An 18,147-nucleotide genomic window follows, 5' to 3' on the forward strand; every position below is an offset into this window, starting at 1 on the left:
TCAGCTAAACATTTTAATTGCATATCATCAAACTAATTTTTTATGAATTTTCAAAATATGTGTCCGTTCAAAACACTTAACTTTGGGGAATTTTGGGGCATTAAAACTAGTGTTTTGAACAGACACACATTTTGAAAATTCATAAAAAATTAGTTTGAAGATATGCACTTAAAATTTTTAGCTGATTGCCCCAAAATATGGAAGAAGATTATGAATTGATCGTTTATTGGGCTAAAAATGTAATATTTTGTGAATGGTGGAAAACCTACGAAGGGGTTAATTTTTCAAGATGGCCGCCGTTGTCATAGTTACCAAGATTTCTTCAAAAATTTTTTTAGTGGAAATGCATATGCGGATGTATCTTAATAAAGCTGTAAACAAATAACTGTTTTCTAACGAGTATTAAAAAAGTTTTTTTTTACCGGAGCCTTCCCCCTTAACTGGCCTTAACATAAGAAAACCTGTGGACCTTTTTTTTTAAACAATACCCCGGTGACTTTTGAAACGTTCAAACTACTAATGACTGGTTATATATATATATATATATATATATATATATATATATATATATATATATATATATATATATATATATATATATATATATATATATATATATATATATATATATATATATATATATATATATATATAGATAGATAGATAGATACATAGGGGACCATAATTCATTGGATGCAATCGATAAAATTATTTCTGAAGTACTAGATCTAAGTAGTTTCCCTTTATCATTTTAGTAAGATCGATGAATTTACTTATTCGGAATTAGACCTAGATCTAAGTTTGGATCTGAAATTGATATCGATCAGGTATTACAATTAGACAGCAGTTTTATAAATATGATACTCTAGCTGCTCAACGGATATAAATCTAATTGTCTAAAAGATAATTATTAATTAACTCGACGATTTTCGCTTGGTTACGTTTTTTTGTTTTTTTTTGGGAATTCCCACTTCTTTGGAATTTCCCAACAACCCATGTTGAACATTCACAACTAGACTAGATCTAGACTAGATTCTAGATCTAGAATTTTGATTCTTATTCTAGAATAGATCTTAGCTGAGCTTGATCTAGATCTTGGCTCTAGAATCTACTACTACTTTTTAGTTAGTAGTCAAGTGAAGCTGCGTAAGTAAGTCGTCTGATAGAAATCTAGATCTGTCTAGAGTCTAGAGTCTCTAGCTAGCTAGACTCTAGATAAGATTATTTCTTGTGGTGGTAATCTATCGTTTTAGGTACGTAAAATCGCCCGCGACTTGTAATGTGAAAAACAGGTGACTCCTTAAATTTTAATAATTATTTCACATTTTGAGGAGGATTTATGTTTTTTAAAATACAAACAAACTGAAACATGTTTCCTTGTTTCATTTATGACAATTTATGTACCTGTTTTTAAACAATTGAATTAAAACTTTTCCATAATAAATTAAGACTAGTGATGTTTCCAACAGATGCAACCATGCTCATTTACTTTAGCAGCCACCTTGTTTAAGTTTTATTTTTATAAGCTTATAGCATGAGATTCAGGGGGAAGCCACTCTATTTTACAAATGGCTGCTGTTTATATAGCAAATCTTGCTCTCAGACACTGCTGTTTAAAGTTAATTTCTGGCCTATATCGATTTATTTAGTGATTTAGGTTTATTATTCATTTATCTATAATATTTGACACAAAAATATGACAATAGACTTCTATTAAATATTAAACTATTTAAAGCCTTGACAATGAAGTAACGTTTTCATACATTAATAGCCGCTGGCGATTTTACGTACCCAAAACGATAGATTACCCTTGTAGTAAATAAAGTAAAGTACTGAAAAAAAAATTCATAAAAAACGTTTTAATAACAAGCTTTTATGTAATAAAGTAATAATGCACTAAAACTGTAGAAAATAAATTATAGACTACTATTTAAATAACTACAAAGAAAAGCGTGGGTCACTTTAGTATCTATTGGATACCTTTACTAGCTATTTAAATAGTAGTCTATAATTTATTTTCTACTTTTTAGTGCATTATTACATAAAAGCTTGTTATTAAAATGTTTTTTTATGAATTTTTTTTCAGTACTTTACATGTTTTATTTACAATAGACTAATAGAGTTATATGACTAAAAACCATTGCGTGCCTACTGAACGTGATGGCGCAGCTATTGAACGTGATGATGCGTGTGGTGTGGTTGGATAGACATGCCTACTAATTCTGTCCAAATTTTAATTAATTCATAAAAAATTAATTAGGCATCCAATTAAGTCAAATTTAATTTCAGATTACATTGTCTTCATGCCTTGACCCACTCCGGCGTTTCGATCTAGACAGACTGATGACAGAGGAAGTGAGTTAAATAAAAGCTTGTAAAAAATAAGGCCTACTAGATCTAGATCTAGATTTAAGTACAGTACCAAACTTAAACACCTAACTAGTAAGCCTAACTACTAACTATTAACTAATAATAAACTATTTACTAGACTACATACTATACTACTATAAATTAGTAGCCGGATCTAGATTCTAGATCTAATTTTTTTTTGTCTAGTCACCTTACTAATTTTAGAGTGACCCCTCTCACCTCAGATTTCTTTCTTATTCATTCTTAAGACTTAATCCTATTCAATATTCTTACTAAACAGATATAAGTATTGCATGACAAAATGTTTCAGCATCTTTAACCATAAATTGCCATAATACCTTAATTACTAATTAGGGCTTATAATACTCAAAGTCCATTAACATAGGCTACTAACCACACTTGACTATACCTTATTTGTCACAGAAACAGCTAAACTCTACTTAAAATACCTCATGGAGTATCAAATACTTTCATGCCAGAAATGGAACTTAACTTGTTTACTTATTTACTGAGTTTGGTATTAATGACTAATGTTATTACTTTATGCAGGAAACAAGCATTAATTAAGTCATTAATTAAGGATGCATTAAATGATAAATATTTTTGATGAAGGTGAATATCTTGTTCATGATGAGTGGGGTTATAAATTAACTTTAAAAAACAGTGGCGAGATTTAATTGATGGACAAATCCAGAAGCATTTTTAGTATGTAAAGTTAAAATTGTTAACACATGTTCAATTTGCCCATGATTGATGTGTCTGACATATTGAGAGCGGAGGAGGCAGTTAAATTTCTGTCCGTGATTTAACATTGCGAATTGACAAAGATGACACTAAATGGCATTTCAACATTTCATATTATTTCCATAATATAAATCCACTAATTAAAAATTACAAATTACAATCTCTAAAAATATCCTGTAAATACCTGTAATACTATATGACTACAATGGTTGTTTTTTTTTTTTTTTTTTATCTACTCTTAAGATTTTTTTCAGAACTCATCATTGCAGATAGTATAGTCCAATTCATTGCATCCCAAATATGAGCTTTAATTTTGGTGAGTATTTTATTTTAATTTTTTTATGGGGGGGGGGGGGGATTTTAAAAAAATGTCATCTATGGATGACCCCTATAATATAGATTTAAAATAGATTGGAATTAAAATCTGTTAATAATTATTATAGGCATGTTGGTATAAACTCATATAAAATCAGCTGTTCTTTTTATTTAAAGATTGGCCCATATTTAAATTTTCAATAGATTTTTATAACTTTGTTCTAATCCTTGACCACTTTGGTGTAAAGGGTACTGGACTCTTTTTTTGTTTTATTGTTCAGATCTTTAAATTTAACATACTTTTCATAACATAAAAGTTACTTAACAAAAAGTGCTTGATCATGATAGATTTATTCATTTATTATTATAAAATAATGAAGAAAAAATGCAGGTTCTTTGAATTTGTTTTTCTACTAATCATATTAATTTTAAGTTACCAGTAAGTCAGTTCCTTTTATTTTTGCTCTTTGTTGTTGAATTGGAGATTTCCTCCAACAAAACTATTACATTGCCAACCAGAGACGTAGCCACCAATTCCGGCACCTGGGGCGGAATATCAATTTTGCTCATACTCCCTCCTATTTCTATATATAGTTATTCCTGTCTGTGAAAAAGCGGATCCCCCACCCAGTTGGAAAGATTTATAGCGCTTCTTACCAGTAACTATCCAGTAGCATTTTCTATTTCGGTGTCAGAAAATTGTTAAATCTGTGTAAAGTAGTCGTTTATTTTCGTCAAATATTGTTCTGACTGTGTATAATTCAATACTTCTGCTTAAAATGAGCTTTTAAATTAATTTTTATACCCCTGTTGGCACCCTCTTAGGATGGGTGGCACCCGCCATCCCCTACTAACACTAGTTTTGCCAACTTGTGCTGTGTCGTATGGCCCAGCTTTAGCCAGCCTTTCTAAATATATATATATGCTTCCGTTGCCTTTGCCCACCTTAGAACATCTGCAAGGCAGCAGTTGTTTGATTTCAAAGTTTATTGTACATGTTTGTTTTTTAGAATCAGACACTGAGTGTGTGGTGGTGGATCTAATTCTACTAAATGGTGAAAAAAAAGACAACATTAGTATTTGCACCAATGCTCTAGTTTCAGAGGTAATGTATTCCAAAATATTTTAGTAAAATAACAGCTACTTAAACTTGACAAATGATATTTCTATTATTTATATACCAAACCTACTTAATTATAGGAAAATCATGCTAGACTAATTGAAATAAATGTATTTCTGATTTTAATGATTTCAGGAGAAACACAGAATCTTACATGAGTACAATATAATTGAACCTGATTTGAAACTTGTGATTGTTGCACAAAATGGTAGTGAAATGGTTATGGATGAAGATGAAGAAATGAGCAAATATGTCAGTACACTAGCAGGAAGTAACTTAGAAATTAGACGAAGGTAGGTTTATTCAAGATTCTTTTTTATTCTTATACATCTCATTTATAAGACTATAAGTTAAGAATATTCGAGAAAGTTTAGGGGAGATCACTCCCGGTTCATTTTGTTTTATTACCTTGTTAATTTTAACCCTTTCCCCGGCAACATATTTGGTACCCTGTCCCCGGCAACTGGGTGGATCACACCCAAAGACTTTCTTATAGTAAATTCTTTTCTTTGTTCATTGTGGGGTAGGTAACAATACTGACACAGTTAAGGTATTCAGGGCACAGAGGCCATGGGGAACACAAGAGATGTTGTTGTCAATGGGAGAGCTGTAATATGATACTAGTGGTTGGTGGGATTCTCAAGCTAGAGTTAACCTCTGGGTGGACACATGTAGTGATTTATACTCTTTGCTGGAGCTCTGACTTGCAGTTACAGACAGAACTGTAGTTTAGAGTTACAATAGGTTAATGAAATGCAGGGGTAAGATTGCCTGTGGGAGGACATATATAGTGATTTGTACTCTTTTGGAGCTCTGGAATGTAGATAGAGACATTCGAGCCTTTTAGAGAAACTTTACATTTACCTCATTAGGAGTACCAATGAGGACAAAAAGGCAAAACAACTTTGTAATGCTGCTTGTAAGTTAATACTGGGCAATAAATTGATCAAACTGGAAGTGGGGTGGGTGTTCTACAGGTTGTGACCCTGAGAGTAAGGTTTATAAATAGTCACAAACGTTATTGAGAACACAACAGAAACAAGTTTTGAACGCTTTTGTCTAAACTCAAGTGCTAATGATAAAGGAATATATTTGCCAGTTTTAGTATAGCAGGTGAAAATGACCAACAAGTTTTGAGTCTGAACTATTAGTATCAGAGGTAGAAGATGGAGAATGGCAGCCATCAGTATCAGAGCTAGAAGATGAAGAATGGCAGCCATCAGTATCAGAGGTAGAAGATGAAGAATGGCAGCCATCAGTATCAGAGGTAGAAGATGAAGATTGGCAGCCATCAGTATCAGAGGTAGAAGATGAAGAATGGCAGCCATCAGTATCAGAGGTAGAAGATGAAGAATGGCAGCCATCAGTATCAGAGCTAGAAGATGAAGAATGGCAGCCATCAGTATCAGAGCTAGAAGATGAAGAATGGCAGCCATCAGTATCAGAGGTAGAAGATGAAGAATGGCAGCCATCAGTATCAGATGTAGAAGATGAAGAATGGCAGCCATCAGTATCAGAGGTAGAAGATGAAGAATGGCAGCCATCAGTATCAGAGGTAGAAGATGAAGAATGGCAGCCATCAGTATCAGAGCTAGAAGATGAAGAATGGCAGCCATCAGTATCAGAGCTAGAAGATGAAGAATGGCAGCCATCAGTATCAGAGGTAGAAGATGAAGAATGGCAGCCATCAGTATCAAGCAGCTCTGATGACGAGGTCTACCCAATATACTGCATTTCAACTATCAATAATGTGTCAACAGTTGGCACTCATAATGAAATGAAACGGCTGGTGCAAAGTGAAGAAAAAGAAATATTTTCAGGAAAGACAAAGTAACAGTACACTAGACCACTGCCTGAAGTGCTAATCCCAGGAAATTTATAAACAGTCTGACCCTAAATATTTCTTCTGTGCATGAATACAAAAAATAATACAACCAATATTTGACTGCATTAGCAGAGATGGAGAGAAAGCAAGAGGAGACACTGGCACTCTGCAGAATAACAATTTAGTTGTATGTCAATTCAGTTCTGCTTATGAAGTTTTTGAAGGCAGAATTTTCTATGAAGAAATTCAGCAACCTTCTGGGTCATATTCACTTCACAACAATAACACTAAGTCCATTATGGTAGATATTCCATTCAAATTTAGAAAGGTGTTATGTTTCTGGAGAGATCATTACTAATTAGCAAGTGGTTGATTTTAGAGGTGGGAGTAGATTTATCCAATACACACCAAGCAATTCCGATAAGTATGGAATTAAAATATTTTGGACATGTGACTCATGTAACACCACTAAAAGGGTGCCCATATTTTATAAAAAAAACAACAAAAGTTCCCTGCCAGCAAAGGAAATGTCCAGTTATTTTAATTTTAACTAACAACTGTGCTCTCTGATGTGCAAATTATTAAAACGTGTTAATGTTCTAATATTTTGTTACTAAAGTTGATTACTTCAATTGGTTTGATATTTTTGTTACTCAAATACCTTCAGATTGTTAATTTATAGTTAAACTTTGAAAATGTAACACAATGACTTAACCCACAATGAGTAAAAACAAATTGTTAGAAGCCAGTTTATAAGTTATAAATATTTTTTCCATTCAAAATTGTGTACGGGTGTGTAGCACCCAGTTGCCAGGGACCGTATAAAAAAATTTCAAACCCTCATAAAAAAAATTTTTACGCATATTTTTAAAATTTACAACCTCCAATGTGTTCATCCCAACGACCTTATAGATGGGAATGAGGCCCAGAAAAATTTATAAAACGAGACTCAAGATATGAGCAAAAGTATAGCGACTTCGGGTCGATTACACCCAGTCGCCGGGGAAAGGGTTAAAGGGAAAAAAGTTCTCAAAATGTTCAAATCAATTACTTTATGAAATAGAAGAATTACAATTTTAGGACCAGGGCAATGCAGAAGTGTGAGTGTGACATTATTTTAGGGATTATTTCATTATGTCTTGTTTTGTGATTGTTACATCCCTTGTATTGTGTATATCGTGGTTACTTCCCTTGAGTGTTCAGTGTCTTCAGTGATGTGTGTACCTGTTTGTCAGTTAACGAAAGATAGAGTCAGAGGCAGTGCTTGTCGACTGAACGCGTGTATATAAGAATAAAGTACTAGAGTTACCACGTTAGGGAAAATAAAGGCGGCTGGGCATAGTGCTGACCACACTATCTCTTTATATGCAGAGGTCACAGAAACAAGTGAACTCTACTTCACTTGCCTTATAAACCGTCAAGTTTGAAAAGGAAACTTTAATTTTTTACTAGAGTTAACTCAAAGAACTGTGTCCATTTAAGTAAAGTAACAAATGGGCAAACAGTGTGACATTCATGAACAACCCATCACTGACATATTATAAATTAACATATATAATGTATGATTATAATTCACTTATATTTAGAGATAAGCATGAACATACTATAAAATGTGAACAAGCTTTGAATTTTTTTGTAAATGTGTAGCTGAAAAACATTTGATTTCTGAGGGTGTTTGGTGTTACCTGTTATTTAAAATTTTTTAATGAATTTGCTCTGTCTGTCGGCTCTAAAAAAAACAATATATTGCATACATTTGAATAACGATGAATTTTTTACCTATTATCCCTATATTTTTTTTATTTTCAGAAATAGTCCAACTAGGTCTAGTGGTTACAGTGAAAATCTCAGCCTATTAAAATGCCACATAAAACAAGCACCAGATAATTGAATGACAAAATTTTTAGATATTTGTAATAAATTGTTTTTAATTTATCAAATCTTGCGTGTTATTCAATTGTTAAAACTAATGATTAGTTTAAATCAACCTTAATAATCTGTAGAAATTAATTTCAAAAATTTTTAAAATGACACAAACTAATACATCAGCTTCTAGACTGTTATACCTAAATGAACATAGTAATAGTAGCTATTGTGTCTAAAAATAGAGAAGAAAATACTTATGCAGAACACATTTTGTTTGTTTTGATGGGTCATTCTTCTAAAACATGTAAATAAAAGCATTAATTAAACTATTTAAAAAATTGAACCTAAGAAGATGTATAGTGATATAGCTTAATTTTCTTTGATATCAAACCATTGTCTTACCCATAAATGCAAACTTGATATTAAAATAAAATGTTATGAAATTAGTAAGACTTTGTTTTTATAAAACTTTCTATAGATATGGATAACAACTGGTAGATGTTTTAAAGGATCTCAGTGACTAATATTTTATGTTTCATGTCTTCTTGTAACTATGGCAACCAAAATGTGTTGTTTTCTTATTTTTAATGTGATTATTACCTCCCATCACCAATCGAAACTATTTTTCCATCCAATTCACCCTCAAGCTTTTTTTAAGAAGTAGAATTGCTAGCCTAACATTAACAGCTAAATGTTATCACTGCAATACCCACTTATATGATGGACTTGTGGCCAAGAGATGAGCTGGTTTGAAAATATATTGCACAGACAATATGTAAACCCTCTAGATCTAGATCTGCAGCGCTTTTGAAACGACACTGGCATACATTTTTTTCTTTTTAGAAAAACGCGTTTAATACCTGACAGCATCTCCACACACAAAAAAGGGTTAGATCTATATGCTCCTGGCAGTATGTTAAGTGAAAACTTCATTATTTGGATTTTCTTGGTGCCTCATTCAGAAAGACGGGTATAGATGCCTTCAGTAAATGTACAGATACCTTCCTAAATAAAATAAAAACACCATTTTAAAGACAGCGACCACTTGATGTGGACTTTTATTAATTATATGAGACGGTAAGCCTCATAATACAGACGATCTCAAAACGGCGTCTTCTTATTAACTTAGGTCTATAGCAGGGGTCGGCAACCTGCGGCTCTGTTGATGTCAGGATGCGGCTCTCCAGCTCCTTGCACAGATATTAATAGTTATATTATTTTATTTTCAAAAATCATGACAAAAATTTTACTGTAAAGAAAAACAAGTTTAAACAGAAGAATAAAACTCATCAGAGAACAATGCGAATATGTGCACTAGAAAGTATACGGACAGACGCTTGGGCACCAGGCCCATCATCACAGCTGTGTTGTGGCCAACAATTCCATGCTTGCCACTGTCAAAGTGCCGACTTTTTCGAATATCGTTAAATGTGGAATGTTATTTTATTCAGAATGCATTTCCCTATAAGTCGGTAATCATTTTAATTTGACGTGAGTGACGTAGTTTTTTTTTAGTTATTAGCTTCCTACTGTTGAGTCGGGTACTGGACGGCGGGGTACGAGTTTACCCTGCATTCATTGGGGTGGAAGATAAGCCTGGTGAGAACCGAAGAACAGAAGCGACCGATACACGGTAATCAAACCGATACCTAAGCCAGAAGGGCAAACAGTTATCAGTTTCTAAAGTGGATTGCGACAGTCCTATATTTTTATTTTTTTATTACTAATTTCATTATTCTGGCAAAACAAGTGTATGTTTTTATATGAAAAAATATTATTTCATATTTAAATCAAATGTATTTACCTATTCCTAATCAAATAATAAAATATTGAAATAAAAAACAAAATGTTAGTGGCTCTTTAAAAACTGGGAAATTTTGAAAATTGTAACTTTTGGCTCTTTCGTCTCAAAAGGTTGCCGACCCCTGGTCTATAGGCCTATATCTACTATATTACGTTTTTTTTAACACGTGTTTTTTGTTGTTTTTTTAAATTGCGCCACTGTCAGGGAAATGCTTTCAGTGAGAGCAGCTGCTGGCACCTGGATACGCCTCTGATTCAATTTACTCCTGTTGTGTTTTTACTTTTTAATAGTGCCCATATAGATTTTTTAATAGGCTTTTTATAGATCTTTATTATAGGCCTAAATCATAGTGCTTTAATATTAGGGCTAAGTGCATTATCACAACAAAAAAATTTTCAGTAAAATAATTATAGCTCTGCTGTTTAACTTATTTAAGCTGAAGAAAATGTAGATTTTTTTCATAATTATTTAGGCCTAAAGTCTTGATATTAAAATGCTTTTTTTTTTAAATACGATTTTAACGAAGGTCTAGATTTCATAACGGCCGTAAAAGCCCTTTTCTGTGAGCCTACAGTACTACTAGGCCTAACACATAACCAAATATTGGCCAGATAACTGTTAACTTTATGGCCATTTTACTGATTTAGTATGAATTTAGGTGTAGATCTAGTCATAAGTCGTTTAGCCGATTCCATTTAATAATCACTATAATAACTGATATTGTTTTTTATACAGTACGAGATACTTTTGATCAAATTAATAATGAAATGCTAGTTAGATCTAAATAACACATGGATTAAGATAATCTTAAAGTAGAACCAGAAAGTAAAAGTACGGAAATACCCGCAACTTTCTTAGAAACTGGAAAAAAATACAAACAAAAAATTTATTGTTGTGTTCGTTATCGTCACACGACATCAATGCTCAAGCCGGGTAATAAGCAAAATCTAGATCTACTATTAATCTTTAGGTATAGTCATATAATTCTTTAAAATATAATTTGACTTCCTGCTAAATTATGTATTTACGTTTAAATGGACATGTTATTAGTAAACTAATATTATGTTACTGTTAGTGTTGTAGTTAGTAGTCAATGGACACAGACACCTCGCTAAATAATAAATATGGACTAAATTTTAATTTCAGTTGATTGGTTGACCAGGACCATCAAGCAGATAATAATCTTAGATCTAAATCCAAAATTAATAATTATTAGACAGAGGCGTAGCGACCCTTCCCGGCGCCCGGGGCGAACTTTCAATTTGGCGCCCCCCCCCCCGCTTATATATATATATATATATATATATATATATATATATATATATATATATATATATATATATATATATATATATATATATATATACATGTGTGTGTGTATAATTATGTGTGTGTGATAGTGTGTTTATATATAAGCTTGTGTGTGGGTAAGAGTGTATTTGTGTGTGTAAGCGTGTGTGTAAGCGTGTGTGCTACAGTCCGGACAAGGTTTAATAATTACATTGTATGATTTTCATTTCTTAAAACTTTACGACAATTCAATTCCCATTAAGATGCGTTTAACTTTTTTTGCGAAAGATTAGTAATGTCAGTAAAAAAAAAATAAGCCTGATCTGTGTTAGAGGGTAGTTTGTAGCTAACGCTAATATGTTTAGACCAGCCTTTTATGTTCTAGTTTTGTAACGATCTCTGTTGTGATATGGTACATAGTTGGATTCGAAGTTTGTTAGAATAAGGACACACAAGTGACATACAAGAAGAAGTTATCAGAAATATTTATTGTTCACATTGGAATACGACATGGGTATTTCGTTGATTGGTTGATGGTATGACAAAACAAGCTAGAGAAAACAAACTGGAATCCAACGGATGTTAACAGCTCGTAGTCTTGGATTTCGCAGATTTGCCCTGCCTTCTCGCACACAGAGTTTCTTCCAGGCATCTCTTCGGGGGGTGGGGGGCGAAGCCCCCCGAAAAATCTTTACCGCCCCCTTGAACGAAATGAAATTTATATAATTTATATATAGAAAATATATACTTTTAACAGTGTCCGCCCCCCCCCCCCCCCGAAGAAAGTCTACCGCCCCCCCCCCCCCCGATAATTTCAAGTGCCCCCCCCCCCCGGAGAAAAAAGTCTGGAGGAAACACTGCTCGCACAACGTTAACAACAAATGCAGAACTAATTGTATTGATTGAAGAAGCAGTAACAATCAATTTAATGATAGCCCATGACGTTCTGATTATAATCAGCAGCAATAAAACGCGTTTTAACACTCTAAGAAAATATGGAATTCAAATGCATTGTCAAAAAAATTCAAACAGGATCTATAACTAAATGTGGTCTCTTTTACTGTATGGCTTGGAGCTAGATTACAGACAGTGGAGAATGAAATAAGAGCATGGAAAAAAGTGGTGGTTAGTGGCTTAGGGATTCAAGAATCCGTGATATTTAGTTCTCTTTAATATAGTTCAGTGATCCAGGTAAGATGTAATGCAATCAATCAAAAGTATCTGATCTCTCACGTTGAAGTTGAGAGAATCGTAAGAATCTTACAAAGAAATAGTCGCGTCTTTTTTTTTAACAAAACTGGCTAGTGAAATTGTACATTACGCGTAAATACACTTTGTTTTTTTTTTCGCAAGTGTTAAGAGAGTTATCTAGTCACCAATCCAGTACAAATACTTGCGATTTTTGTTAGCAAAAAAAGCGCCCCACACACACACTCATCACAACCATCTTGGACAAAGTTTGTAGAGCGGTTTTTAACGTAACTAACTTTTTTTAAAAAATGTTACACAATTATACAATGCACAGTACAATTCGTTTCTTTCTGAGAGCTAAAGGTTGTTTACTCAGAATCCTGTGTAATTTTGCTATTTTATTTAGCCTAAAAGCGCCCCCCCCCCCCCCCCGCACCATCTTGATAAAAGTCACTAACGTATTTTACAGTTCAACAATCGTACAATACGTTTTAATACAATTGGTTTCTTTTAATAGTGGTAACGTTTATCGACTCAACAATCTAGTGTAAATTCTTCCGATTTAAGTCTCGAAAAAGCGCCCCCCCCTCCCATCTAGGAAAAGCTTCAAAGCGGTTTTGCCGGTCACTGTTTCTTAAGAGTATATGTTTTACATTAAGAAATCAAGGTAGAAGACAGTTAAATCAGTATGTAAAGGCGTGTAGCCATTACATTTCTTAACTTAGACAGTTTATAATTCAAAACTGCAGCATAAAATCAGCTTTAAAATTTTTTTCCCACCCCTTTTGGCGCCCCCATAGGGTCGGCGCCCGGGGCGGCCGCCCCCCCCGCCCCCCCCTAGCTACGCCTCTGTTATTAGACGTTACGCGTATGAGGTGGTCCATAAACGACGTCATGCTCCTGGGGTGGGGGGGGGGGGGGCTGTTGTGTAGGTGGTGGGAGGTTTTGATACTGTGACACACTTCTGCATTCTCGATATAAAAAATAGAAACCAAGTTTAGGCACTAAAAATGCATGAATAAATTAAATGTGTAATGTCATTTTTTTTTTTAGAATTTTAGGGGGCTGACTTTTTCATAACCATGATTGGGGTGGGGGATTTGTGTGATGTGGTTTATTAATGGATTAGGCAGTTGAGCTTAATTTGATAAGCTTGGTCGCTAAAAAAATAAAGCCTAGTTGTAGTAATCTGAAAATCATAATTTATACTAGAGTCTAGTGCTCAGCTGTAGAAAGCAAACATAAACTTGCTCTAATTGACTAACAATAAGTAGTATCTTTAACTTGTTATACTAGTTTGAAAAAAATTGAGACTACAATCTATCTACTCTTTTATTGGAATTAAGTTAGAGAATGGGTATAGCTGCTATCTATAGATTTTGAGATAATCGGTGCTAAAGTCGGGTCCTCATGAGGCCAAAAAGGTAAAAAAAAAATGCGTGTTTCTTAAGCGTATAACTTTTTTTCTAATTGTCCTACACACATGAAGTTGGTATCCATGTTCTTAGAATTATTAGTACTAGGGGGTCATCCATAAATGACGTCACGCTTTTTTGGACGATTTTTACCCCCCCCCCCCCTCCCCTCCGTCACACTTCGTCACAAAAAGCCAGACTAAACTATTACAATTTATTAAAACAGTTATCTAAAACGCGAAATAACGTCTAAAATTAGTTTTCTAACATTGCTTTTTTATAATGCAAAAATGTGACGTCGCAACATCTGACCCCCCCCCCCCTCCCCCTCATCACACATCGTCACAAAATTACGGACCCCCCCTCCCCCCTACGAGTGTGACGTCATTTATGGATGACCCCTAGGCAGAAAAACCAAAGCCATTATTGTGTTACTGATTTGAAAAATCCATTTGGAGTACCTACAATAACCAAAATTAACCAGTAGTAGAAATTCCTATACATAGAGAAATGGGATGGAGAGAGCTGGTCTTTTTTTTTTTTTCAGAAAAATACATACAGATTTTTTAAATAAACTTTTTAATAAAGTTTTTAATAAACATTGTAGCAGTAAATTATTTTATTTGTCAGCATGAATTTTTATGCAAACTACACCACAATTAGCCCCAGTTTTTAAAATTAAAACAAAATAATGAGCTAACTAGCGTATGTATTATGTATTGTTGTATCATAATGTCATATCACTGATTGTTTTATTACTTTTATGCATTTTCAGAATCCAAAAAACCACAATGCAAAATCCTGATGATAGCTATGAACATGGTGGGTTGAGCTTATTGGGCTTTTAGACTGTTTATTAATTTCAATAACGATAACAGCAGGCCTACTGCCAATGTGGGATTTGAAAGGGGGGGGGGGGTGGAAGGGGATGGGTAAGATGTTTAGGAAGAGTGGTCTCTTTTGCATTTTTTTTTACACAAAATATCAGCGATTACTTTTAGAAAATGCAAGTTAGAAGTCTAAAAATGTACCTAATAATATTCACTCAGAATAGCTAAAGTTAGGTGATCAGTTATGTTCTATTCAATCAATCTAAAGTGCAGTTAACAGCAGCTGTATTATTTTATTATAGATTGGTTATGTTAATTAGACCCCTAAACCAATGGGAATTAACACAATATTAATTTTTTAGAATTCAATAAATTTAAAACAAGAAAAATTGCTATGGGGGGGGGGGGGGTGGAACCACTGAAGTTAAAAAAAAAAACCCTGTTGTGTCACCACAATGTCTTTTTTTAGCGCAATTTCCATACTGGACAATTGCGATTATTAAGTCGTCATTTCTGGATGGATGAATGAATGGATGTGTGTCCGCAGCTTTAAGTCGTATCTCCTCCTCAACGAAGCAATATCGAGGACTAGTTCCAAAAGCAAATATGTTAAGCAAGATCCGAGGATGATTGTGGGCCAAAAAAATTCCCGGAATTCCTTCCTGGATTTCCCAAAAAAGCCAAAAAAAAACCTAGAAAAAATGCAGTTTTTGGCCCATATCTCTGCAACCAGACCACTTAGCGACTTGAAACATTTACCAATCGATTCCTGCCATAATTTAGAACAATATTGCCGAAGAAAGTTTTCACAAATATCCTTTTGTTCGGTCACAAAAAAATATTTACTACTTTTTTAAACTGAGCATCGTGTAGGCCTACTCGTTAAAATAAAACTATTTCCGTTGATATAGGTTAATATAGTAGTCTTTTTTTTTTAGCGCAAAAAAATATCCTTTCGTTCGGTCACAAGAAATTTAAAATTGTTATGGATAACATAAGGAAATTGCGCTTAAATTGTCACTAGACTTTTATTAACTTGTTTTTGGATTAAAGTATTTTAAAATGCCATTTACTTGTTTACGCAGAAGCTGACAATGACCATATGCTTGTAACACTGATACTTCCTAATGGTGAAGTGAAAAGTAATTTTGTAGTAAGAACCAAAACCAATGTACTTAAGGTAATCATGGGTTGTTGTTTTTTTATACAAGTAGTAATAGTACTATTACTACTTGCATTACTATTACTAATAGTAATGCAAGTTTGGTCAATTAACTAAGTAAGTTATTCATTAATTTTAAATAGTCTTATTCCTGTTATTTCATATCAGAGGCGTAGCGACCCTTCCCGGCGCCCGGGGACAAACTTTCAATTTGGCGCCCCCCTCGGGAGCAAACTTTCAATTTGCACCCTCCCCTCAAACTATTTATAATGTAAAAATGCAGCAAAAATGACATTTTAATTTGTTTTTACAACCCATTTTGGTGCCCCCTAAGGTCGGCGCCCGGGGACATATGTACCCACTTGCCCCCCCATCGCTACGCCTCTGTTTCATATATTAACTGTAATTTTTATTTTAAATTGTATTTCCCATTTTAGGAAAAAAAGAGAATTTTATTTGAAAACCAGTTATCAAATGACTTCAGTCCAGAGGATTTAAAATTGTTTATTTTATTAAAAGAAGGAAATGAAATAAAAATGGATGAAAATGAGAATATGAGTTTTTATAGAGAGCAATTGACAGCTGGGCAGTTGGAGCTTAAGGAAAGGTAACAAAAAAGATATTGTGTTATCTTTGAGCACTATGTATCAACACTTTCGCTAAATTATGCTCAAAGAATATTTCAGGCTTGAGAAAAGACTATGGTTGGAAAAAAAAAGTGATAGTGAAATATTTTATTAAGACCATATAAACTGTAACATTCACTAAACAAAACTCCCAGGAAAATTTATGTTTATTCCTGATTTTCTGTATAGATCTACAACTTAGTTTTGAATATCTATATATTCAAAGACTTTCAAAAGGGGGGGGGGATAGTGGGAAGGATTGTAATTATAATAATGAAAAAATGAAAATACCTCAAAAACCAGTTTTTACCCATACTTCCCTACATTTCTATAGCCTGATTCCACTGGAAGCGCTATCCTAACCAATGCTGCCATAAATTATAAACGAATATATTGACTTATTTGACTAGTGACCAGCTAAATAATACTCAACCAGGTCTACTGACTGGGGGCATCATAGAGGCCAATTTATATTTTGAGAATATAGCTACCTAGCAGTAGCACCAACCTAGTAGGAACAGTGATCTTCACAGAAAAACAACAACATTGTATTACAGTACTATTCTGAAGTCCACCAAATTTCTTTTAAAATATTTAAATGACAAATTTTGTTATAAATTTTTGGGCAATTTTGGTAACATTACATTACAAAAAAAATTGTTCTCAATACATATATAATTACTTAAAGAATTAGCTATAGTTTAATAAAATATTTTGTTGTTGCAGCGATTATGTACCTAAGAACAGTGTTTATCCAACATCCCCCCAAGAATTTGGATTAAAGTTGAAGTAATGATTGCTTAAAGTCACCAATATAAAAAAGTTTTTACTCTTGAGTGATAATTTAGAAATTAAATTGTGATATTTGTTAAGTTAAAAACTATTTAAAATAATTGAATTTTACAATAACCTCTTAGTTTTATTCAGTTAAAATTAAAATATACAATTTAGTTTTAAAACCACTGTTGCCATTGGTTGCATAACAAACACTACCACTATTTGAACTGAAGATTATGTACATCTGTGTTACTGTTGTTACTCAACTAGAATGTAAAAAATCTGTTAAGTTTCCTTCTTCACCTGGCATTTTGGCATTAAAAAAAATAAAAATAACTGATTCTTATTTATCATATTTTATGAGATGGCTTTTATATATAGCTGTAAAAAAATATTTTTTTGTAAATTTGTTAACTACTACAGTACTACAAATTGTAATTTAAATTTTTTTCTCCCTTAAGTTTATAATTAAAAAGCCTAAATTCAACTCATTAAGATGTTGAATTTTGGGTTAGCATTCATAAGCTCAGCCATCCAAACACTAACCGGGATTTGAACTATTAACTTTGGGGGATGGAGTGTATAGGATATCCCAGAGTCAACCCAGTTTGGATGGGTACCTGACTGATGTTAGGGAAACAAAAGCAACATAGGGCTGGCCACATTCTTCATATATGCTGAGGTTATTGAACAGGTGAATTCAACTTCATCTTCCCTATAACTATGTCTTGGGCACAAATGGGAAAAGATTTTGGCTAAGATGTTTGAATACTGCCCCCAAAAGTAAGGAAATATCCCTGTTCACATGCTCA

General features: G+C 33.3%; 2 protein-coding genes across 10 annotated transcripts; both read left to right on the forward strand.

Moving 5' to 3' along the window:
* Positions 1–783: 783 nt before the first annotated feature.
* LOC131936566 (uncharacterized) lies at positions 784–8,655 on the forward strand. 9 transcript variants are annotated; one of them, XM_059293610.1, is made up of 6 exons: positions 784–827; positions 2,290–2,355; positions 3,358–3,430; positions 4,440–4,534; positions 4,685–4,842; positions 8,184–8,655. In XM_059293610.1, exons 3-6 carry the CDS (start codon positions 3,415–3,417, stop codon positions 8,263–8,265), a joined length of 351 nt encoding a protein of 116 aa, XP_059149593.1. In that variant the 5' UTR covers positions 784–827; positions 2,290–2,355; positions 3,358–3,414; the 3' UTR covers positions 8,266–8,655. The 9 variants fall into 9 exon arrangements, with proteins under 9 accessions (XP_059149593.1, XP_059149592.1, XP_059149591.1 ...); XM_059293609.1 differs by lacking the exon at positions 784–827 and adding an exon at positions 1,052–1,146; XM_059293608.1 differs by lacking the exon at positions 784–827 and adding an exon at positions 1,052–1,146 and having other exon boundaries at positions 3,369–3,430.
* Positions 8,656–10,922: 2,267 nt separating this feature from the next.
* Positions 10,923–17,427, forward strand: LOC131936565 (uncharacterized). Its single transcript, XM_059293606.1, has 5 exons — positions 10,923–10,977; positions 14,716–14,762; positions 15,856–15,950; positions 16,370–16,539; positions 17,285–17,427. Exons 2-5 carry the CDS (start codon positions 14,732–14,734, stop codon positions 17,349–17,351), a joined length of 363 nt encoding a protein of 120 aa, XP_059149589.1. The 5' UTR covers positions 10,923–10,977; positions 14,716–14,731; the 3' UTR covers positions 17,352–17,427.
* Positions 17,428–18,147: the final 720 nt, after the last annotated feature.

This window comes from Physella acuta, unplaced genomic scaffold (genome assembly GCF_028476545.2).
Source record: "Physella acuta isolate Inbredline_101_S28 unplaced genomic scaffold, ASM2847654v3 ptg000180l, whole genome shotgun sequence".
Taxonomy (NCBI): Eukaryota; Metazoa; Mollusca; class Gastropoda; family Physidae; genus Physella; species Physella acuta.

Coding starts and splice junctions, on each gene's coding strand:
- LOC131936566 (XM_059293610.1), top strand. Junction 4,535..4,684: donor CCAATGCTCTAGTTTCAGAG/GTAATGTATTCC, acceptor TAATGATTTCAG/GAGAAACACAGAATCTTACA. Junction 4,843..8,183: donor AACTTAGAAATTAGACGAAG/GTAGGTTTATTC, acceptor TTTTATTTTCAG/AAATAGTCCAACTAGGTCTA.
- LOC131936565 (XM_059293606.1), top strand. CDS start 14,732: ATGCAAAATCCTGATGATAGCTATGAACATG. Junction 14,763..15,855: donor TGATGATAGCTATGAACATG/GTGGGTTGAGCT, acceptor TTGTTTACGCAG/AAGCTGACAATGACCATATG. Junction 16,540..17,284: donor CAGTTGGAGCTTAAGGAAAG/GTAACAAAAAAG, acceptor TTGTTGTTGCAG/CGATTATGTACCTAAGAACA.